Genomic DNA, 24692 nt, shown 5'->3' with positions numbered 1-24692 from the left:
AGGATCTGATGAGTGTGGGTAAACGCCCACGGAAAACCCACTCATAAAGCTGCCGCAAAATGGTATGCCTCCAGGTAGTATCGTACGCCTTCTCCAGGTCGAAGAAAACCCCGATAAGGTGTTGCTTACGTAGGAAAGCATCTTGTATCGCTGTTTTGAGTAGGATCAGGTTATCTAGGGTGGAATGATAACTCCTGAACCCACACTGGCAGCGGGTAAGTAAGGATCTGGATTCGAGAACCCACACAAGGCGCCTATTGACCATACGCTCAAATGTCTTTCCAACGCAGCTCGTGAGACTAATGCTACGGTAGCTACTGGGTTCGGTCCGATCCTTCCCTGGTTTTAAAAGGGGAATTAAAATCTATTCTTTCCACGAACTAGGAAAGTCACCTGTCTTCCAAATTTCATTAAAAAGTTGAAGGAGGACTTTCTTTGACCGCAGATACAACTGCTGCAGCATACTATACGATATCAGGTCTGGACCAGGTACGGACAGTGCAAAGTCCAACTCCCACAAAGAGAAAGGCTGGTTGTATTCCTCAGCGTTCTTTGAACGGAAATCAAAACCAGCCCTCTCCTGTGTACCCCGATAGCGCAGAAATTCTGGGTCCTGGCTAGAATCGGCTGTAATAGTTTGAAAAGATTCTGCCAACGCCCGGGCGATGTCTCTTGGAGATGTTAGGAGACACCCCCGCTCACGTATAGCTGCTAGTGGCGGTCGAGAGTACCGCCTTGAGATCCTCCTAATGGCTTCCCATACTCTGCTTGAAGATGTGGACCTATTGATGGAGTTCAGGAACTCACGCCAAGACCTCCGTTTACTCTCGCCGATTTTTCTCGCCCGCGCCCGTGCTATTCGGAAAGTTGTCAGATGCGCAGCAGTGGGGCACCGACGGAATCTTCTCAAAGCCGCCCGCCTGTCTCTGATGGCGGTACGACAGTCGTCATTCCACCAAGGGACAGGCTGCCTCACAGGTGTTCCCTTTGACTTTGGTATGGATACATCAGCGGCATGGTGCATCACCGCCGTAATGTGATCCACCCAATCCTGGACGCCTTCACACCGTTCAAAAACAGCCAACTGCCGGTAGAGCGTCCAGTTTCCCTTCCGGAACAACCATTTCGGCGGCTGTGCGACACGACCCATTTCAACTGGCAGATGGATCCAGATGGGATAATGGTCGCTGCCATGAAGGTCGTCGTCTACGACCCACTGAGCAATGTCCGCAAGCACAGGCAAACAAATAGAGAGGTCTATGGCAGAAGACGAACCTGAAGCGGTGCTAAAATGCGTGGCATGACCTGTGTTCAGCAGTATGATGTCGGAAGTCCGGATCAACTGCTCAATCATGGGCAGGTTTTGTTGGAACCCCATAATGCATTATGAGCATTAAAGTCTCCTAAAATGAGAAAGGGTCGGGGGAGCTGATCAATGAGCCGTGCGAGGGCTTCACTGTCAATGTGCTCAGCGGGTGGTAGATACAGGGAGCACACTGTGACATCAACCTGGGCCAGGATCCGAGCTGCAACCGCTTGTAGCGTTGTGGTTAAGGTCACAGGTGAGGAGTGGAACGTGTCCTTAATGAACACGGCCACCCCACCCTGAGCCCTAGTACCAGTCAGGTCGTCTTTCCTGTACACGCGATATCCTGGAAGTACAGGCGTATCAGTCTCCTTAAAATGTGTCTCTTGCAAAGAGATGCAAAAGGGGTTTGCCTGTACTAACAGCCGCAATTCTGCAAAGCGAGGTCTGACTCCATTCAGATTCCACTGAAGTATGGGAGCCATTTCAGCGTTTCGGTTTAGATTTGCCCCTGTCCTTGCGCCGCGCTGGTGAGGCACTTGTAGAGCGAGTGGCAGCAGAGGGGCTGCCAGGTTCTGGGGAAGAGGTATCAAAATCCATGACGATTTCCTCCTCATCAGTCAGGGATGCCATGACGACATCCGATGGCGCCTTCGGCAGGTTTGACGTCAAACGCCGTGCCCCTTTCCCTGGTCCCGTTTTCTTTGTGGAAGTCGGGGATGGGGGAAGTGGAGAGGCACTCTGTTTCTGGAGGGCCTTCGAAGGCTTCACTGGAGCTTTCTCAGCAATAGCGGTTGGTGCAGGTGGAGCAGCCTGAGTAGCTATATCGTTAGTGGGAGTGCTCTGGCAGGTACAAACGCAGGTACAGGTATTGGTGGAAGAGACTGCGACGCTGGACATTGTCTGCGTAGAAGCGTCGACTTGCGACGCACGGTTGTGCACCAAGGAGGCATAGGATGTGGCAAAGACAGGGGATTTTGTAGCCCTATACTCTTTTTTTGGCTTCCACATAAGGTAGCCTCTGTCACCTTGATCTCCTGAATTTGTCGTTCTTCCGCAAAGACGGGGCAGTCTCTGCTCCAGACGGGATGGCTCCCAGAGCAGTTGATACACAGCGCTGGAGATGTGCAGTTGGTCCCAGCTTCATGAGCTGCCTTGCCACATATACCGCAGGTTGGTTCACCCCCACAACTCATTGTTGTATGGCCAAATCGCTGACATTTGAAACAGCGCATAGGGTTAGGTATATAAGGCCGAACCCTAAGTCGGAGGAAACCAGCCAGAACGTATTCAGGTAAGACAGGCGAATTTAAAGTCACAATGAAGGTGGCAGATTTCTCAACAACTCCATTATTCCTACGTGTCCTTTGTTCCACGTCGACAATCCCCTGTGTGGCCCATTCTTGCTTCAGCTCGTCGACATCGATATCCATTAAATCACTTCAGGTGACAACGCCTTTACTGGAGTTGAGGGAATTGTGCAACTTGACAGTAATATCATACTCGCCTAACTTAGTTGACTTTCGAAGCAGCTCCACTTGCTTTGCCCTAGTAGTCTCAATTAACAGGGTACCATTCCTCAGGCGTTTGATAGATTTCAGTGTACCTGCGAGTCCTTCTAAACCTTTATGTATGTAGAAAGGAGACACTTTTTCAAATGAGCCCTCCTTCCTCTTAATCACGATGAAAACATTCTCATTGATGACTCCATGAGCCCTGTTACTCTTTTCTATCTGCATATCTGGAGGACTAGCCTCCCTCATGCGCTTGACTGATTGCGAAGTTCGTGAAGGGAAATACGTGGTTGCCATGTGCGTCCCACGAGCAGCTAGGGAACTAAAGGTCCGCTCAGACAGAGCCCCGCGTGCCTGAGTAAGCCTTATACAACTGGGGTGCGGCAGGTGCCCCAGAGGTTGCCCGCTTGCGACTGTTCCACCCCAACAGCCATGCATCTCATAGGCGCGGAGCACACCGGAAGATTGAGGGGTTTTTATAGAGGTTGTCCTTTCTCGCAATCCAGGCGGTCAAGCCAAGATTACCATTCCCCGCAGCACACAACATTCCACCGCCGCGCCATGCGGTGGTCACTGAAGCATGTCCGGGATTTACGGTGACAGGAGACTGGCGGCGCTGACCAGTCCCCAGCTCAGGACCCCGGGGTCGCCAAGCCCGTACTCAGCAAATGAATGCTGAGCCCCTGGGGGGATGTGACCTGAGGAGTACTAGTGATTGCACTGTGTCACGAGAATTGTCCATCCCATGGTCAATAGTACAGGCAGGTTTATGATCTATCTTACACTGGTACCTGTACAAGATCCAGACAGTGCAGAAACTGAAATCCCATGAGCTGCAGCACATTCTGAACTTCCTGTTTGCTTTCTGGTACAGGCTGACGTTAATTACATGCGGCCAAGCAACATTTTATGGACTGACGAAGCACATTTTACACAACAGGCTGCAATAAGTACACAGAAGTGCCAAATTTGTGGTACTGTTAAACTGCTTGTTGCGCACAAAGAGCCACTACACTTGCAGTATGTGACTGTAGTGTGGATTCATAAGCACCTTTATTCTTGGTCCATTCTTCCTTGAGATAATACACCCATAGCGCCTATCAGGTGTACCGTGACATCTGCACATTATCAAGACCTCACTGTACAGCATATGATTACTGCTTTGGAACAGTGCAACTGTGTGGAAACCACCAGTTTCATGAAAGATAGGGCAACACCTCATGTCACCTGAACAGTGAAAGATCTGCTTAATATAACCTTCCACAAATGTGAGGTTATCTGGTTGCATTGTTGCAAGGTAACCTGATCTGCATTTTCGTGACATTTCACTCCAGGTAAGTAACAAAGAATGCATTTACCAGGGAACATTCAATCTCTACCTGATCTGAAGGAAAGTATACAGGAACACATTGCTCAGATTCTACCAGAACTGTTGCGAGCAACTGTTTATTACAAACAATGGAAACTCCATGTAGAAATATTAACAATGCAGAAAATGACAGATTGCTACTTACTGCAAAGAAGGCATGTTAAGTTACAGACAGACATAATTAAAAGTAACTTATACAAAACTTCCAGCCACAGCCTTCATCAGCAAAAGAGAAACACACACCATGCATTCTGGCCCGACATGCTGGAGTTGTCAGTTGTGGCATGAGACGTGCTTGCTTATATGTATGAATGGTGTGTGTTTCTCTTTTGCTGATGAAGGCTGTGGCCAAAATTTTTATGTAATTGTCTTAATTGTGACTGTCTACAACTTAACAAGTCTTCTGTACAGTAAGTAGCGATCTGCCTTTTGCTACATTGTTGGACCGTTGATTATGTTGTTTTAAGAATAGAGCATCTCATTGACCCTTCTGGTGCTCATACTGAACAAACTGGGTAAGTGGCAGTTAATAATAAAAAACACTGTCAGTGATGGCAACCAAATATGAAGAAACCACAAAGTGTTGCTGGCTTTTTTAAAAACATAACAGCAAACCTAAGATGTAAAAATTTAGACTGTCTAACATAGCAACAGTAACTGCCAACCTAGATCCTGTCAGCAACCTTATTTGGCAAGAGTATCAAATTTTGCTTACATACTCCCCTTTCTTTCCTCTGAAATTCAGTAGTCCAGGTATGAGGACCAAGAATTTTTTTGCACAGAACAACAACTTTAATGTCTGCAGTGAAGGAAAAACAAGAAAAAGTCTCAAAAATACCTGTTAAATTGGTCCTCTGCAGTCGTCAACTTCAATCTCAATTCCACCGCAGTGTTTTCAAGCTCAGCAAGTTTACATTTATCAATCTTATTTTTTGTTTCTGCTTCAAGTTTCTTTTTCAGTGCATCCTCTAGCTCGGATATGCGTTCTTTGTAGGACTTTTCCTGCTGCTCCAAAGAACTTTGGGTTTGTAAGAGTTCTTTTTCACTTGCCTGCAATCGCATCTGGAGTTCTTGAATGTTTGCATCTTGCTCTTGTGATGCAGTTTCTAATCGCTCTAATAAGATCTTAAAATCTTTATCATGTTTCAGTTTCATGTCAGCATACTCTGCTTTCTGGATTTCACACTCTGCAATCAACTCTGAGACTTCCATTTCCTTGGCACTCAGCACAGCTTCAAAACTAGTTTTTGCCATCTTATATTCTGTGCAATCTGTCTCCAAGTTTCTAAGCTGTTCCTCAAGAGCAAGCTTTTCTACAGAATGCCTGCTTTCTATCTGTTCTATCTGTTTTTCAAGCTTTTCAATATTTTTGCTATATTCACACAGCAATGCAGCCTTTTCTATGTTATGCTCACTGACCATTTTATCACGTTCTGCTTTGCAGTCCTCAAACTCAACTTCCAATGATGAAAGTTCACCCTGTAACATAAGTATCATCTGCTGTTTTTGTGCAACCTTTGATGATAAGTCAGAATTTATAGCTTGCTCTTCCAACAATTGAGATTCCCAGTCACGTTGCAATTTTTTTGAACGCTGTTTAAGATAATTGAATGTTTCATTAAGTCTCCTGTGGGATTCTTCCAGCATCCTGTACTCTTCATCATGTGAATTCTTGAGTTCCTGATATTTTATCTTTTTGGGTTGCAATGTTTCTTTCATCAGTTCAAGCTCATTATTCAAAACACATTTATCTTGACTTATCTGTAGGGAAAATTTAGTTTTGGATAACTCTTTAGTCGTTTCATTTTGACTACTGCTTAAATTCTTTTTGTCAATTTCCAATTGAGAAATTGCAACTACTGACAGACACCATTCTTTCAATTCTCTTGACAATTCCTCAATTTTTTCACTGGTCAAGGATCTGTCCATGCTATCAAATCGCAATCTCCTTTTGGCATCACAGTTGAAGCAGCCATCATCTGACTGTGTGTCAATGTATTCTGTATCTGTCACACTGTCCTTTTTACCAGCATGCTGCAAACCAGTGCTTTGGGACCTGGATCTCTGGGAATTCTCTCTTAGTTTCCTTGGCGGTTGTGGCTGAAAATAAAGAATTCAGTTTAGAATAAATGCCTGCACTAAAATACCAGCTGTGATTTATTTCATGTCCAAACACAAATCATTCTGAATAATACGAATAAAATATAGTAACAGTGAAAGCTTGAAGCAGAAATAATATTATGTGATATGTACATAGATGATCAGCTGAGTGTCTATAGAGTCTTAATGTATTAGTATTGCATGGTGTCATCCAAGTGAGTCAGATGATTTCCATCATATTTCTCACTATAATATTTCTGACATTGTCTTGTTGATAAATTACAAACAATATTCCCACAAGATGTTAATAAACTGTACCATCAGTAATTCTACTCACAGACCATTGCTTTAAACTAACTGCACTGCAAAGGTTGGGTGTTGAAATATGTGACACTTCTTGCATCATGGAAGACTTCAAATTTGGAAGATTAGGCAAGGATTCTGTGAACAGACATATTTCTTAATATTTAGTGAAGCGAACCCTCATCAAGGCATTACGATACTGTGAGTGCCCCGTTGCTTCTTGGGGAAGAGAGAAGACAGACAGTAGCTCAAACTTATAGCAGGGAACACTCTATTGTTTGTTCTGACGTGCAATCCAAAATCTGCTCAATGAATAAAATCCATTCTTATAAAGTATATTTCACAACACAGAGTATGTAGATATTGGCAAGAAATGAAGAAAGAAAAAGCATCCAACCCAGACATTGGCAAAAAATGAAGAAGAAAAAGCATCCAATCACAGTATTGATGCAGACCAGAGGAACACATATTACTCTGGAGCATGAATCTCCAGCACTAAAAAGTTTAAGGGTTTACTGACCTAACCAAACATAAATGATAAATTTATTAAAACTCTCAATTTAATACTCTTGTTTCATGTACAAATGTAAGGCTCCATGAAATCCTATAATGCTCAAATCATCCACAAATTAAGTAGCAAGCACAAAGACTGCAATATTCAACAGAAACTACATAGTTCAACAGAAGGGGTAGTTCCATGAACACAAGGGTAAAAAAAAAAATATTAATTTGCAATTAATAATTATGTTATAAATTGTATTTGAACACCACATACATTGTTTGTTTTGTATGGGACAACAAACCAATGTCTGTACAAAAATTAGAGTTCACCGAGACAAGCTGTTGAGAAAATATCTAACCGAGACAAGTGTTCATTTTGATTAATAAGGTAGGTGTAATTTCGAAATCTTTAAAATTTCCCGATTGGTTGTGGGATTAGCTGATTTATTTATAAAGAAACTAGTCTCTAGAATCACCACAAGACCAGCACAGCCAAGATGTTTTAAAATGTCATTGAGATTATCTAAATAACACTTCCATTATATAAAGGAAATAAAATTCAAATGGTGAAAGCATTATCATTTAGATTCCATTTTACTGTGACTCCATATAACATGAAAATCCTCTTCATGGATTTGCCACTGGATCACACTGTGCAAATACCACAATATTTCTTTGGAGCAACTGTCGAACATCTTCAGGTGGTTCAAGCTTGCCGGTGGCTAGGTACGACGACTGACGGTATTTGCACGTCGATGCCTCATTTCTAGAACATGCGCACGAAGAATTCACAGGTGCAGAAATCGTGCATGTGCAACAATGATTTGCAAATAGATGGTGCCATACTTAAATGCCCTCCACCGAAAATTGCAAAGCGGCTCTCCTATGCGTGCACTGTACGCTGGGTTTACTAACAGTGTGGCCAGACGTTACTAGTCTCGATTTAATAGCAGCCAATGGAGGGTTCCAGGCTGTAGTCAGTTGAGATCCTGCATCCCTGTTGACGAGATTACCGGCTGTATGCATATGTATTGCTTCCTTAATAACGCAATCCCAGAAAGATGATGCCGGGGATAAAACTTCTGCTTTTTCAGAAATCATGTGATGTCCTGTACTCAGACGGTGTTCTCAAATTGTTGACGCTGATGTCATTGCTGTGTTCTTGTACCGTGCGACACGTCTGGCCTATATATGTTGCTCCACACTGACAAGGAATCTTGTACACACCTCATTTCCTCAGGCCAAGATCATCCTTGACCAAACCCAACAGGTTTCTCAGTTTTGCAGACGGTCGAAAAATCCACTTAATGCCATATCTTTCGAGGACTCTTCCGGTTCTTGACATGGCACCGAAATATGGCAAAAAGACCAGCGTGGTGGGTACAAGATTCCTTGTCAATGTGGGGAAGCATATACAGGCCAGACATTCTGCACAGTACAAGAACACTACAATGACATCAGCCCGGAACCCTGCATTGGCTGCTATTAAATCACGACGTGAAAAATCAAGATTTTTCAATGACAGACCCGTTATTGGTCTAGTACGATTTCTTACTGAGAAACGTCTAGCTGCACTGTGAATATACACAGTGTCAAGTGCACGCACAGGAGAGACGAGAGACGCTCTGCGATTTTCGGCAGAGGGCATTTGAGTACGGCACCATCTATCTGCAAATCATTGCACGTGCGTGATTTTTGCACCTGTGCATTCTTCACACACGTGTTCTAGGAACGGGGCATCAACGTGCAGATACTGTCATTCATACCTAGCCACCAGCAAGGTTGAACCACCTGAAGATGTCTGACAGTTTCAGGAAATATTTGCACAAAGTGATCCGGCAGCAAACCCGAGAAGATTATTTACAACGTATCCACCGGGAAAGCTAGAAAAGCCACAATATGAAAATTGTTGAGATTAGTTTTCAATTCGATTTAAACCAGATTGTGAAACATTTTGTCAATGATTTTGGGTGGTTTGACACCTCCAGGAAAGGGCTAAAATATAAGAAACACTTGTTCAGATTGCTTCTCACTAACAACTGAAGCTCAACTGCAATTTCTGACCTAATTGTTACCAATATGTTAGTGCTAGTAGTGCACTGGCGTTTTGATCCTAGCCAATGTTTTAATAACCAACTGTTTGCTTTGAATGTCCTTTCATCAGAGCAAGTAACATAAAAGTGTGAAACTAGAGATTCAGCTGTTTCTATATTTGTAAACTTGCTCACCCTGCTACAATGGTTCTTGTGTCCATCTTATTTACCTTTGCTTAATGTGGTAAAAGATAGCTAACAGGATGAAAGATTAGGGTTTACCATCCCATCGACAATTTCATCATTAGGGATGTAGCAAAACCACATACTGGAAAATGACGTGAGAAGAAAATTGGTTGTGTCCTTTTCAAAGTAACCATTTAAAGAGTCTGAAGTAATTTCAGGAAACCATATAAATAAGTTGCTGAAATTTCTTGATATTATTTCATTTATAGTGACTTAAACATTATGTGATGAAAGTTTTGCAAAAGTAATATGTCACAAAAATGCAGTGTGTAGTTACAGAAAGAAATAAACTTTTTATATTTCAATACAATTTAACAACACAGTATAAGAAATTTATTAACAAATGATTCAGAGTCAATAACCAATGCAAGATTGTTCAATATTTTAAGTCTTGATGACAAATACCTTTCAACAAACAGTTACACACAGTTGTAAGTTTTAGTAAAAGAGAATATAACAACATTTGTTTTCTAAGCATTATACATTGTAGCATGTTCTACTACTCTCAGAAAACACTGAAAATCTGCAGATTCATAATGAGTATAAGTAGAGCACAACTATTTAGAAAATTATTACTCCATCTTTCTCAACATTAAAAACCTGTATCTAAACAATAAATAATCCAAATAAAAACAAAAATTTGTTTCAGAATTGTTATAAAATTCAAATTGTCTCTGGTTCCTGCTGTATTTTATTAACATTATATGTCACATAACAGCCTCCGTTTTCCTTGAGTATCATTATTTGACGAAGTAGTAAAAAGTGAAATATTCCACTTTGTAACTGTCTTTAAGTTTCATTTGATCACCAGTGAAGCAGATTACACCAATTACATCATACAGTTCACAGGCGCCAAATCTTCACCATGTCAATTTTTATGACAGTTTACTGCTGTTGTTCTGCAATATAAAACCTCTGCAATAACTATTACCAGCACTCTAGAAGGGCACCAAATTTCTTATCCTAACAGGGCATACTAACCTCTACAATTTCCCAGACTTCCATATACTACTACAATACAATACGGTCACATATATTGTCCCTGCCCTCACAACTGGCGCAATATTTACTGAACATCTAAAATATGTGTAATCTTAGGTCGTAACACTGTGTGTACGCAACCATTCGCAAAAGAAAACCAAGACAAAAAAATCTTGACTTTTCATATCTGTGTACAAGAAATCCATGCAAGACAAAATTCTATTCCGCAAGCAATGGTGAAACAAAAATTCAAAAAAATGGTTCAAATGGCTCTGAGCACTATGGGACTTAACTTCTCAGGTCATCAGTCCCCTAGAAGTTAGAACTACTCAAACCTAACTAACCTAAGGACATCACACACATACATGCCCGAGGCAGGATTCGAACCTGCGACCGCAGCAGTCACGCGGGTCCAGACTGTAGCGCCTAGAACTGTTCAGCCACTCCGGCCAGCAAGCAAAATTCCTTTGGGCTTTTGGGTGCCAGGCCAACTCAACATTTGTAAGTTTTCACATCAATTGCATCCATAGGGTGCGGCCTCATGCCATTACTATCTATTTATCTATCACAGATACACTGATGAGCCAAAACATTATGATTACTGCCCGCAATGAGACTGAATGCTGCCTGATGACACTGCAGGTACATGGCATGGTAAGGAAAGCATGTAAGAGGAGAACATACGGAGAATCATGCTAGTAATGATATGGTCTGCAAAGAGGGAAATCCACTGGCATAAGCAATTCACATATGGCAAAATCAAAAAACAAAGTCAGGGATGGAGTGACAACAATATTGCGAAAAGATCATAAATAAGAATTTTTGCAGCCAAAATTGCATGTTGAAATATTTTTATTTCCTCAATGATCACTTCTGACAGAGCCTAGCCGATATCTTCATATCACCTGGAAATAATATTACTGTTGTTTCCAGAAGATCTGAAGACGACAGACTGTCAAAAACAGCCACTGAGGAAGCAAAGATGTTTCAACATGCAATCCTGGCTTCAAAAATGATATGACTTATTTCCAGAAGACCCAAAGATGACAGCTAGACTGTCAAAACCAGTCATTGAGGAAACAAAAATATTTTAACATGTCATCCTTACTGCAAAAATTCTTATTTATCATCAAATATCACATTGCACCCAACAACAAAAGCAATTTATTACAAAAAGGATATATTGCTAAAACAGGCACAATAGAAAGACTGCTATACATTTAAATTTAAACTTTTGGCCAAAAGAATTTGTTCCAAAGTAGAAATACACACACACACAACCACAACCAAAACACACACACACACACACACACACACACACACACACACACAACCACTGTTCAAAGTGGCTGGACTACCAGCCCACACGCACACGCGCACAAAAGCACTGTCTCTGGCTGGACTGGAAGTCTGGCCACTTATGTGAATGTGTGTGTTTTCCACTTTGAAATAAGGCCTTTTGGTTGAGAGCTTAAATGTTTACCAGTCTTTCCATTGTGCCTGTCTGCGACCCAACATCTCTTCTGTAAGGTGAGTAGCAATCTGTCCTTTCCATAATATTGTTATTTCAGAGGCCAGACTGTTATGGCCTGACTGCTGGGAACAAGCTTCTCTGAAAATGCAAAGATCATCAGCTGTTCATATCCTACTGTCTTGAGCATCTGTGGAAGGTGGTTTAAGAACAGTGAATTCGTGGTAGATGACAAGGTGTTGGATTACCGCATTTCATCACACAATATGTGCAGTTGGAGGCTTGTCAGCTCTGTAAAGCAAGCCAAGCAGCAAACTGTGGTAGATCTGGTGACAGAACTTGTGCAGACACACACATTTGGAGCTCACATTGATCAGAACACATTGTTGAACATGAGGCTCCACAGCCTCTACTTGTTCCCTTGTCAATTCAACAACATCTTCAATTATGACTGCAGTGCACTTGGGATCATCAAGGTTGGATGTTAGATCAATGGCAGCATGTCCCCTAGTCAGATAAATCCCATTTCTTATTACATTAGATCAATGGTAGTGTCCAGATATTCAGTCATCCAACACAACGGCTGCTCAAAACATGCACTGTACTATGGCTGCAGGCCAGTGGAGGAAGTATTACAGTGTGATCAGCATGATATGAAGGTCATTTGTCTGAGTGTCGATGGGAGCTGTAGCAGAAATCTAAGGCAACCCAACGGCGGTTTACTATGTGAACATTACTATAGACCATCTGCATCCCTTCATGCTTTATGTCTTCCTCAGTGGTGATGGCACCTTCCAGCAGTAGAACTGTCCAGAAATTCTTGTGTACCTGATAGCTGTTTAGCTTTCCTTACAGCTGATGAGCCATGTGACAAAACATCTATTAATCTCCACAGAATCCGAAAATAACAAACAAACATTGTGACTTTCAACCAAGTACCCCATCTAGTGATGGTGGGGTAGGTGGGGAAAAAAATTCTGAAATCTGAATGTATTTTTGTATACTGACAGTAATTTTCATAATTTTCTAAATGGAAGATACAAATTTCTTCACATAGGAATATTTCTCTTTTAATGTTTCAAAATTATGAGTAGGGTGCAAATTTCACGTCATGAAATTTCAGTTACAGAACATGCACTTTAAACTGGAAAAAAAAAAACAAGAAACATGCAAGAAGCTGGATCTATATGCTCTGGCTGAACCGATCATATTTTGCTCCATCAGGTCACATAGCAAAACATGCACAACCTAAACATGGGCCCATTGCATGTTTTCAGAAGAAAGCAAGTTATCAAGTCCATAAACATTAGTTTTTCTCCATTCAGAGGTCTCACTAAAATATTCAGTAGATACCTGTTCTACCTGTCAGTGCTTTCGTCCAGAGGAAAATACTCTAGGTCATCAGCCACTATTCATCTGATGCAGCACGTTTTCTTTCCACAGTGGCTGAAGTTAGTTTCTCCAAGTATCCTCACTGCGAGCATACTTCTGAGTATATTTCTCAAGATACTATTTCCCAATGGGATTGCTGCATTTGGAAACAGGAATACCAACTGTTTGAAATGCCATCACAGTGTCAAAAATTTCATTTCCCCTTTTTAACAAAAACTCCAGAGCTGCACCAATAAACTGCTGTCTCACAATTGCAAGATGTCTGTGAGATGGACATGTTCTACATCTACATCTTGCAAACCACTGAGAAGTGCCTGTCAGAGTGTACATCACATCGTACTGGTTATTAGGATTTCATTCACAGATGTAACACAGGAAGAACTATTGATTGAATGCCTGTGTGTGTGTGTGTGTGTGTGTGTGTGTGTGTGTGTGTGTGTGTGTGTACAGTACTTATTCTAATCTTATCCTCACACTCATTATATGAGCGATACACAGGAGATTATGTATATTCATAGAGCCATAATTTAATGTCGGTTCTTGAAACTTTGTTAAGAGACTTCCCCAGGATAATTTATGTCTATCTGCAAGAATCTGCCAGTTCAGTTCCTTCAGTATCTCAGAGACTTTTCCCACCAATCAAACAAACCAGTGAAAATTCATGCTGCTCTTCTCTGTATACATTCAATATTCCCTGTTAGTCCTATCTCATATGGCCCCCAGACACTTGAGCAATATTCTAGAACTGGTCGCATGAGTGGTTTGTAAGCAATCTCCTTTGAAGACTATCACCTGCTTTACCCATTACTGAGCCTATTTGATCATTCCATTTCATATCCATACAAAGTGTTAACCCAGATATTTGCATGAGCTGGTCGATTTCTACAGTGACTCATTGATATTATAGGAGACTATGCATTTTTTCCTTTTGTGAAGTGCTCAATTTTACATTTCTGAACTTTTAAAGTAAGTTGGCAATCTTTGCACCACTTTGAAATCTTATCAAGATCGTACTAAACATTTATGCAGCTTCTTTCAGACAGCATTTCATTATAGATAACTGCATCACCTGTAAAACCCTGAAGTGGCTATTATTATTGGCTGCAAGGTCATTAATAAAAATTTACTGGCAGATTAAAATTGTGTTCTGGACCGAGACTCTAAGTCTGGAACTTTGCCTTTCGTGGGCAAGAGCTCTACCATATAAACAAGGTCTGCAGAAGAACTTCAGTGAAGTTTGGAATGTAGGGGATGAGGTACTGGCAGAAGTAAAGCTGTGAGGACGGGTCGTGAGTCATGCTTGTGTAGCTCAGGTGGTAGAGCACTTGCCTGCAAGAGCCACAGGTCCCGAGTTCAAGTCTCGGTCCGGTACACAGTTTTAATCTTCCAGGAAGTTTCATATCAGCGCACACTCTGTTGTACAGTGAAAGTTTCATTTGGGCCATTAATATACAGCATGAACAGCAAGTGTCCCAACACATTTCCCTGGGACACAACTGAAGTTACTTCTACATCTGACGATGACTCTGCATGCAAGATAATATGCTGTGTCCTTCTTACCAAAACGTTCTCAGTCCAGTCACAAATTACACTTGATACTTCATCTGATTGTACTTTTGACAATAAGCATAGGTGTGGTACTGAGTCAAATGCTTTTCAGAAACCAAGAAGTGCTACATCTACCCGACTGCCTTGATCCAACCAAAACTTTCAGGATGTCACAAGAGAAAAATGCAAGCTGGGTTTCACATGATCAATATTTTCTGAATCAATGCTGGTTGGTATGGAAGAAGTCGTTCTGTTTAAGATACCTCATTATGTTTGAACAGACAGTATGTTCTAAGTTCTACAACAAATTAATGTCAAAGATACTGGAATCCTAGTTCTGAGGAGCACTTCTACCACCCATCTTGTAGATGGGTGTTACCAAGCTTCTTTCCAATTACTGGGCATGGTTTTTTGTTCAAGAGACCTGCGATGGAATATAGTTACAAGAGGAGCTAACTCAGCCACAAATTCAATACAGAATCAGAGGAATTTCATCGGGTCCTGGAGCTTTATTCAGTTTTAATGATCCAGCTGTTTCTCAACACTACTGGCACTAATATATATTTCATTCACCTTTTCAGTGGCACAAGGACTAAATTGGGGCAATTCTCCTCTGTCGTCCTTTTTATAAGAACATTTGAATGGAGTTAAGCATTTCAGATTTAGCTTTTCTACTCCCAATTTCAGTTCCCATTTCATTAGCTAGGGACTGGACAATAACTTTAGTGCCACTAACAACCTTTATGTACAACCACAATTACTTTGGGTTTTGCGAAAGATCATATGACAACATTCTGCAACAGTAGTTATTGAAGGCATCAGGCATTACTATCTTGATAGCCAAACAAGTTTCATCCAGTATCCCTATCTATAGCACTACACTTTGTTTTATGGCTGTTATTTGGTAGTTTCTGCTTCTTTAGTATTTTTTTATAGTGTGAAAAAAAAACTAAGGTTATATGAGCCCATGTCAGAACTGTAAAACACGAAAACGAAAAAGGAGTTAGAGCAACTACACAAGAAGCCCAATTGACGGAAGGAAAGACAGCTAAAACCAGGGGCTTTCTCTTGGAAAAACGTCCATAAAATAAGCTGCAGAAAAACTAAAGTCTGAACTAAAGATTAAATGTCCTTCGCCATATTGCTATCATGGATAAAAAGTAAAATGTGGTCGACAGCCCATGTGTTGTTCGCTAAAATGGCTCATAACTCAGACAGCAAACATAAATTAGAACATAAGTGGTTAGAAAAATTGCATTCTGTTACAAAATGGTGAACCATCAATGGTTGATGACAATGATCACAAGCAGTGGGGGATCAGCACTTAACAAATTGTGATGGCTACAAAGACAGCACCCAATATGCAATCTAGCTAAAATGACCTCGTGGTGAATGGCCCAAGATGAAGTCAGAGAAGATGCTGAGAGAGGTTTAATTCCTTGGAGCTGGTTCCCATGAAGGGAAGACCACTGGTGATGCCACGGTGACATCTGCTGACAGACAGCAACATAGAGAATATCGGAGGGAATGGAAGAAGTAGCAGGCCGAGGTACTAGGACAGCAGCAGCATCAGCAGCCTCGTTTCCAGTCAGATCACTGTGACCAGGGACCCACACTAACATCACAGTCGCTCCATCAAGAGTGAGCAAGTGAAAGCTTTCCTGGACCCATTGCACTAAGGGATGGCTGGTATACAGCTCACAGAGGCTACAAAGGGCAGTGAGAGAGACAGATGACAATGACACAATTGAAAAGCCTGACATCAGTGTACACAAAGGTACTATCGCGAAGTTCTGAGAAAGTTATGGCGATACAGTGAGTCTGGAGTAGTGTCCTTAGAAAGCAAATGAAGTCCAAGGTGAACAAGGGCCGCCGCACAAAGAGAATGTTGTCAAGGGTTCACGCCCATTGGGAAAGTGGCACATAGTGTACAGTTCTGCTGCCAAAATCAATAGCCAAAAGCAAATTCCAGGAGGTAACAGAGAAGAGGGGCACACCCCCTCCTGGGAGTTAAAGGACTCATAGGATGGGTGGCCTCCCCATGAACCATGGACCTTGCCGTTGGTGGGGAGGCTTGCGTGCCTCAGTGATACAGATGGCCGTACCGTAGGTGCAACCACAACGGAGGGGTATCTGTTGAGAGGCCAGACAAACATGTGGTTCCTGAAGAGGGGCAGCAGGCTTTTCAGTAGTTGCAGGGGCAACAGTCTGGACGATTGACTGATCTGGCCTTGTAACATTAACCAAAACGGCCTTGCTGTGCTGGTACTGCGAACGGCTGAAAGCAAGGGGAAACTACAGCCGTAAATTTTCCCGAGGACATGCAGCTTTACTGTATGATTAAATGATGATGGCGTCCTCTTGGGTAAAATATTCCAGAGGTATAATAGTCCCCCATTCGGATCTCCGGGCGGGGACTACTCAAGAGGACGTTGTTATCAGGAGAAAGAAAACTGGCGTTCTACGGATCGGAGCGTGGAATGTCAGATCCCTTAATCGGGCAGGTAGGTTAGAAAATTTAAAAAGGGAAATGGATAGGTTAAAGTTAGATATAGTGGGAATTAGTGAAGTTCGGTGGCAGGAGGAACAAGACTTTTCGTCAGGTAATTACAGGGTTATAAATACAAAATCAAATAGGGGTAATGCAGGAGTAGGTTTAATAATGAATAAAAAAATAGGAGTGCGGGTTAGCTACTACAAACAGCATAGTGAACGCATTATTGTGGCCAAGATAGACACAAAGCCCATGCCTACTACAGTAGTACAAGTTTATATGCCAACTAGCTCTGCGGATGATGAAGAAATTGATGAAATGTATGACGAGATAAAAGAAATTATTCAGGTAGTGAAGGGAGACGAAAATTTAATAGTCATGGGTGACTGGAATTCGTCAGTAGGAAAAGGAAGAGAAGGAAACATAGTAGGTGAATATGGATTGGGGGGGAAGAAATGAAAGAGGAAGCCGCCTTGTAGAATTTTGCACAGAGCATAACTTAATCATAGCTAATACTAGGTTCAAGAATCATAAAAGAAGGTTGTATACCTGGAAGAATCCTGGAGATAGTAAAAGGTATCAGATAGATTATATAATGGTAAGACAGAGATTTAGGAACCAGGTTTTAAATTGTAAGACATTTCCAGGGGCAGATGTGGATTCTGACCACAATCTATTGGTTATGAACTGCAGATTGAAACTGAAGAAACTGCAAAAAGGTGGGAATTTAAGGAGATGGGACCTGGATAAACTGAAAGAACCAGAGGTTGTAGAGAGTTTCAGGGAGAGCATAAGGGAACAATTGACAGGAATGGGGGAAAGAAATACAGTAGAAGAAGAATGGGTAGCTCTGAGGGATGAATTAGTGATAGCAGCAGAGGATCAAGTAGGTAAAAAGGGGCTAATAGAAATCCTTGGGTAACAGAAGAAATATTGAATTTAATTGATGAAAGGAGAAAATATAAAAATGCAGTAAATGAAGCAGGCAAAAAGGAATACAAACGTCTCAAAAATGAGATCGACAGGAAGTGCAAAATGGCTAAGCAGGGATGGCTAGAGGACAAATGTAAGGATGTAGAGGCTTGTCTCACTAGGGGTAAGATAGATACTGCCTACAGGAAAATTAAAGAGACCTTTGGAGAGAAGAGAACCACTTGTATGAATATCAAGAGCTCAGATGGCAACCCAGTTCTAAGCAAAGAAGGGAAGGCAGAAAGGTGGAAGGAGTATATAGAGGGTTTATACAAGGGCGATGTACTTGAGGACAGTATTATGGAAATGGAAGAGGATGTAGATGAAGATGAAATGGGAGATAAGATACTGCGTGAAGAGTTTGACAGAGCACTGAAAGACCTGAGTCGAAACAAGGCCCCGGGAGTAGACAACATTCCATTAGAACTACTGATGGCCTTGGGAGAGCCAGTCATGACAAAACTATCATCTGGTGAGCAAGATGTATGAGACAGGCGAAATACCCACAGACTTCAAGAAGAATATAATAATTCCAATCCCAAAGAAAGCAGGTGTTGACAGATGTGAAAATTACTGAACTATCAGTTTAATAAATCACAGCTGCAAAATACTAACGCGAATTCTTTACAGACGAATGGAAAAACTGGTAGAAGCGGACCTCGGGGAAGATCAGTTTGGATTCTGTAGAAATGTTGGAACACGTGAGGCAATACTAACCTTACGACTTATCTTAGAAGAAAGATTAAGAAAAGGCAAACCTACGTTTCTAGCATTTGTAGACTTAGAGAAAGCTTTTGACAACGTTAACTGGAACACTCTCTTTCAAATTCTGAAGGTTGCAGGGGTAAAATACCGGGAGCGAAAGGCTATTTACAATTTGTACAGAAACCAGATGGCAGTTATAAGAGTCAAGGGGCATGAAAGGGAAGCAGTGGTTGGGAAAGGAGTGAGACAGGGTTGTAGCCTCTCCCCGATGTTATTCAATCTGTATATTGAGCAAGCAGTAAAGGAAACAAAAGAAAAATTCGGAGTAGGTATTAAAATACATGGAGAAGAAGTAAAAACTTTGAGGTTCACCGATGACATTGTAATTCTGTCAGAGACAGCAAAGGACTTGGAAGAGCAGTTGAACGGAATGGACAGTGTCTTGAAAGGAGGATATAAGATGAACATCAACAAAAGCAAAACGAAGATAATGGAATGTAGTCAAATTAAGTCGGGTGATGCTGAGGGAATTAGATTAGGAAATGAGACACTTAAAGTAGTAAAGGAGTTTTGCTATTTAGGGAGTAAAATAACTGATGATGGTCGAAGTAGAGAGGATATAAAATGTAGACTGGCAATGGCAAGGAAATCGTTTCTGAAGAAGAGAAATTTGTTAACATCGAGTATAGATTTAAGTGTCAGGAAGTCGTTTCTGAAAGTATTTGTATGGAGTGTAGCCATGTATGGAAGTGAAACATGGACGATAACCAGTTTGGACAAGAAGAGAATAGAATCTTTCGAGATGTGATGCTACAGAAGAATGCTGAAGATAAGGTGGGTAGATCACGTAACTAATGAGGAGGTATTGAATAGGATTGGGGAGAAGAGAAGTTTGTGGCACAACTTGACTAGAAGAAGGGATCGGTTGGTAGGACATGTTTTGAGGCATCAAGGGATCACAAATTTAGCATTGGAGGGCAGCGTGGAGGGTAAAAATCGTAGAGGGAGACCAAGAGATGAATACACTAAGCAGATACAGAATGATGTAGGTTGCAGTAGGTACTGGGAGATGAAGAAGCTTGCACAGGATAGAGTAGCATGGAGAGCTGCATCAAACCAGTTTCAGGACTGAAGACCACAACAACAACAAGAGGATGGGTGGCCAGGCATGGCAGACAAATGGCATGCGTAATTGCTGACGAGAAAGTCCAGTCAGTATGACAGTTGTATTTGACAGCTTCTGCATACAGACTCTCAACTGTACTAGTGGACAAGGCGCCAGTGGCCAAACAGATGCCACAATGGTGGATTGTATTTAGATTGTGTAAGATGGAGAAACATGCAGATGCACAAACAAAACACCCATTGTCTTGTAAGGTAAAGGTGAAGTGCGATGAATGGAACTTTCTATGGTGCTATGGGACCTAGATCATGCTCTCGCTTCCTCATGATCTTCAGCCACAGGGACAAACAATGTTCATATTCAGATTTTATAGAACCTCTCTCTTGTGGGCAAGCATTTTCTCCTTCATACCAGTAAAAAATGGAGCACGGTGGTCCAATCCACTCCCCAGGAAGTACTGCTCAGGATACACAGGACATTGACGGACCATGTATAGAGGACCAAGAAAGTTTCCTATTAAGCATGAGCATAGAAACAATTTTGTCAGTGGAAAAGTGAAAGCCACTGTTGATGCTCCACGAATAAAGACTATCGAGACACTGCTGAAGATGCCACTCAAGGAGACAAGTGAGTGGAAAACAGCAATAAATCACAAAATTGTGAATAAAAAGGGAACCGGATACAGGTGACAGGTCTTGATAGGGTTAATGGCGATAGCAAAGTGGATGATGCTCAGGACGGAAACCTGAGGCACAACATTTTCCTGGATAAAGGTGTGCGATGAGGAGAACTTACATCTACCTTAAACTCTCTTAAAAATCCCTGAAGAAAACGGGGCAGGCCGCCTCTGAAGCAACGTGTGTAGAGTGTACAAAGGATACCAGTCCTCCAGCAGTTGTCACAGGCTTTCTCTAAATCAAAAAACATGGCCACAGTCTGGTATTTCTACAGAAAACCATTCGTGACATGGATTGAGAAAGTTATGAAAAGCTCAACTGCAGAACGGTACACTCTGAATCCATGTTGGGCAGTGGTTAGTAGATCATGTGACTCGAGCCACAACACCAGCTGGGCGTCTTATGTTCCATCACCTTGCAAACACAGCTGGTGAGAGAAATGGGGAAGTAGCTAGAAGGAAGGTGTTTGTCCTCACCAGGCTTAGGTATGGGTATGACAGTGGCTTCACACCAGGAGAAAGTGCTTGCTCACAAGAGAAAGGTTCTACAACATCTGAATGTGAACATTGTAGCGCTCTCGATTCTGAGAAGAAAGGGTATCGCCCGAGCCTCCTCTACTCATTTCCAAAGGAGGAAACCAGGGTGATAGTTTGTGGAGCTCGAAATCTCTGCGTAACAGCAACCCAAGGTGTTGGACATAGCAATAGGGCCCACTATGACAACATCTGCTATGGTCAGGCCAGAAATTGGGGAACAGACCTTGGTCACAGAGAGCTGTCCGAGGTTTGCCACAATGGAAGACAGATTGGAAGTACTAAAAGAACTAGTAAATGAAATCCAATTAGCTTTTTTGCTATCCTAAAGAATGCAACAACACTGCACAGACAACTGTTTATGACGAATGCAGTTCACAATCGTAGGATGACTGATAAAAGCACAGAGAGCACTTCTCCGCACACGAACTGCTTTGCAGTATGCCTCAGTCCACTAAGGGACCAGAACAAGGCACAACAGAGATGAAGTACAAGAAAGGGAATACTCTGCAGCAGTAACCATAACATTGGTAAGGTATTCTACTTGGTCTTCAAAACTGGGGAAAAGCTGTTCCCCGAATGTCGCCAGCGAGGAGTAAAGCCTCCAGTCACCCTTAGAAAGCTGCCATTTGGGTTTGCACGCAGTTGGGGTAGGAGTCAGCAAACTGATAGCACAAGGGAAATGGTCACACAAGTACATGTCAGAGAGAATAGATCACTAGAGAAAATGGGGAAGCTGGACAGTGCAGAAAAAAAGAGGTCCAAATGGGACTAGGTGTGCGTGGAGTCAGATAAGAATGTGGGTGTTCCAGTGTTAAGGCAGATGAGATTGAACTGACTGAGGTCAGCCAAGAGGGCATCTGCCCGACAGGTTCTCTGAGAGCCCCAAAGGGGATGTTGTGCATTAAAGTCACCAAGCACCCAAAATGGGTGTGGGAGTTGCCCAATAAGCTGGAGAAAGCCTGCCCTGGTGACAACGAATGACAGAGTGATGTAGATGGTACAAAGGGAAAAGGTGAAGTGAGGAAAGAAAATGTGGACTGCAACAGCTTGCAGTCGGATGTTCAGCAAGATGGTACGACTATGAACATCATCCCAGAAGAGCAGCACGACTTCCCCAGGACAGGGAATGCTGTCCTCGGGAGGGAAGGTCAAAACGGACCAGAGAAAAATGCAAAAAGTCAAAGTGGTAGTGAGGATGCAATTCTGTTTCCCGGATGCAGAAAACAAATGGATACTGCGATTCCAAGACCAGCCGTAATTCCTCCCGGTTGGATGTAAGGGCACGCATGTACCACGGGAGGAGAGCCACGACCAGGAAAGAGGAGAAGGGAAAAAACGAAGGGGGTCACCTCGGTGGCTGCTAAGTGCCGGCCTTCAAAAACACTGCTGCAGGGTGCACAGGCCGGAGGATCCTGCTCCACGAGACCTACAGAGGGACCAGCTTTCTTCCTCGGTCAGTCTGCGGATTCCAGGTCGGAAAAACATTTGGCGGTGCACACCGTCGACAAGGATGTTGTCCAGGTGAGGCTATAATGCAGCGACACCGTTTAATAGGATCTCCAAATCAGCAAAATAGACGACCATTTGGCTGTGTTTGATTTCTTGGAGCCTTTGCGGATGGCAGATGAAGACTCAGATATTTGTTGGCTGGAGATACGTAAAAAGTCTTTGCGAAAGTATTCCTTTTTTCCTTTCCTTTCCTTTCCTTTCCTTTCCTTTCCAGCCTGCTGGTTGTGTAGTAGGGGATTTTGCGGTCCGTGGCAAAAATTTAGTGGCACGTTGCGCAGCTGGAGGAGAAGCAGGCCGGAATGCTACTGTGACACTGGGAGATTTTACAACCGTGGTGCTGAATTTGAAGTCTCATGTCGGCATGGCCATGTCCTTCACGGAATGAGATGTAGGAAGAACAGTATTGTGTCAAATGGTAAAATGCAGTGTTTCTAACTAGCCAAAAATTTGTGAGCCACTAGGTAATGCATTTTTTTTCATCCAGATCTCCCGGATGGCGCACTCATTGAGATACGAGAGACAATCTCGGGAGGAAGTTGTACGGTTGCCATTGCAATTAATGCAGCGGGGAGAAGGACGTCTACAATCACCCTCGTGACCATCCCTACCACAAGTTACATATTTGGCCGGGTGTCAACAGGACATTCGAGTGTGGTTGTAACAATGACACTGGTAGCAGCGCATCAGGTTTGGAATGTATAGTCAGACCATGATAACTTCATAGCCTGCTTTTGTCTTTGATGGAAGCACTACTCTATCAAATGTGAGGAAAAGAGCATGTGTGAGCACTAAGGATGCATCTACCTTTTTCATCACCCGACGGACGGCAGCAACGCCACGATCTGAGTGGTAAGTTTGGATTTCTGCCTCGGTCAGACCGTCGAGCACCTAAGTGTAAACAACACCACTCAAAGAATTCACTGTTCAATGGACCTCGACACGAACAGGATAGCTGTGGTGGCGTGAAGCTGCCAGCAGTTGTGCTCGAGAATCACAAGTAGTCTCCAAAAGCAAACTAAACTTGCATAAAAGAGAGCAGGATTTTGCAGGGTCTGCAATTGCGTCAACACCTTTCTGAATAACAAACAGACAAACCGTAGCAAAAGACTGACCTCCAAAAGACTGAAACCACAAGGAACCGAGGTGCAGCTGGGAGATTCTTGGAATCTTTAGCCTCATTCCATTTACATTTAGTAGCTGTAGAGTGAGATGGTGATTCATTGTGAGAAAATCCCACACGATCGACAGCATCTCCAGTGGCACGCTCCTTCCAACTGGGGGCTCCCCTCAGAGAGGGGAGCATTTGCCTTAGGTGATTGTTCACACATCAAGTCACACCTCCCGAATACCTGAAAGCGTGACCAATTGGCAATTTGGGAACGTAAAAGCTCAGGCAATCGTCCCTTCCTGGGCCAGGCCTATACCGGGGGTTACGTGCGAACCCTACCTGTCGACCCGAGGCTGGGAATTACACGTTATACAGTCACCCGTTACGCGGCAGATGCGTGGGGCGGCCTTCGAGAGCGCATAGAGAGGACGAAGAAAAAGACGTACCTCAAACGCCGGTGCGGAGGAAGGATAGAAGAAGGGCAAGAAGAAAGAATAAAAAGAACAAAAAACAGTGGAGTGACTTTCTAATGTCACGATACTGTAAATGCAAAAACACATTCCCAGAAACATCCCAGTCATTTTCCCCAAGGGTGGGGAAAAAGACTGGCAAGAGGAGACACATGCAGCACGGAAAGGAAAAGATGCTGCAAAGGCTGTGGTCCCACGGTAGCCGAGCACAAACTCGCCGAAGAGTGGTGAGCATCTGGTGAGAGGGCGGGGTCCTTTACGGTGCTGTATACCACAGAGGTGCCCTCCGATTATGAACTGTTCTACTGGATCCATCTACCCGGTCCACTGTCAT

The 24692-nt window shown here is 42.8% G+C and overlaps 1 protein-coding gene and 1 long non-coding RNA gene across 2 annotated transcripts in view; both read right to left on the bottom strand.

The window, feature by feature from the left end:
- Nucleotides 1-5985, bottom strand: part of LOC126209830 (hyaluronan mediated motility receptor-like) — a 68725-nt gene extending 62740 nt beyond the window's left edge. The window contains exon 1 of the mRNA XM_049938961.1: nucleotides 5028-5985. Coding sequence (XP_049794918.1) covers nucleotides 5028-5908 — 881 coding nt within the window. The 5' untranslated portion in view covers nucleotides 5909-5985. The remainder of the gene's footprint in view (nucleotides 1-5027) is intronic.
- Nucleotides 5986-6058: 73 nt separating this feature from the next.
- The window catches only part of LOC126210580 (uncharacterized), a 90660-nt gene continuing 72026 nt past the window's right edge, over nucleotides 6059-24692 (bottom strand). The window contains exon 3 of the long non-coding RNA XR_007540708.1: nucleotides 6059-6289. This is a non-coding gene — a long non-coding RNA (uncharacterized LOC126210580). The remainder of the gene's footprint in view (nucleotides 6290-24692) is intronic.

Source organism: Schistocerca nitens, chromosome 10, assembly GCF_023898315.1.
Source record: "Schistocerca nitens isolate TAMUIC-IGC-003100 chromosome 10, iqSchNite1.1, whole genome shotgun sequence".
In the NCBI taxonomy this organism is placed as follows: Eukaryota; Metazoa; Arthropoda; class Insecta; order Orthoptera; family Acrididae; genus Schistocerca; species Schistocerca nitens.
Note: the sequence above shows the minus strand (reverse complement) of the source record. Positions and strands in the feature narration are given on the sequence as shown.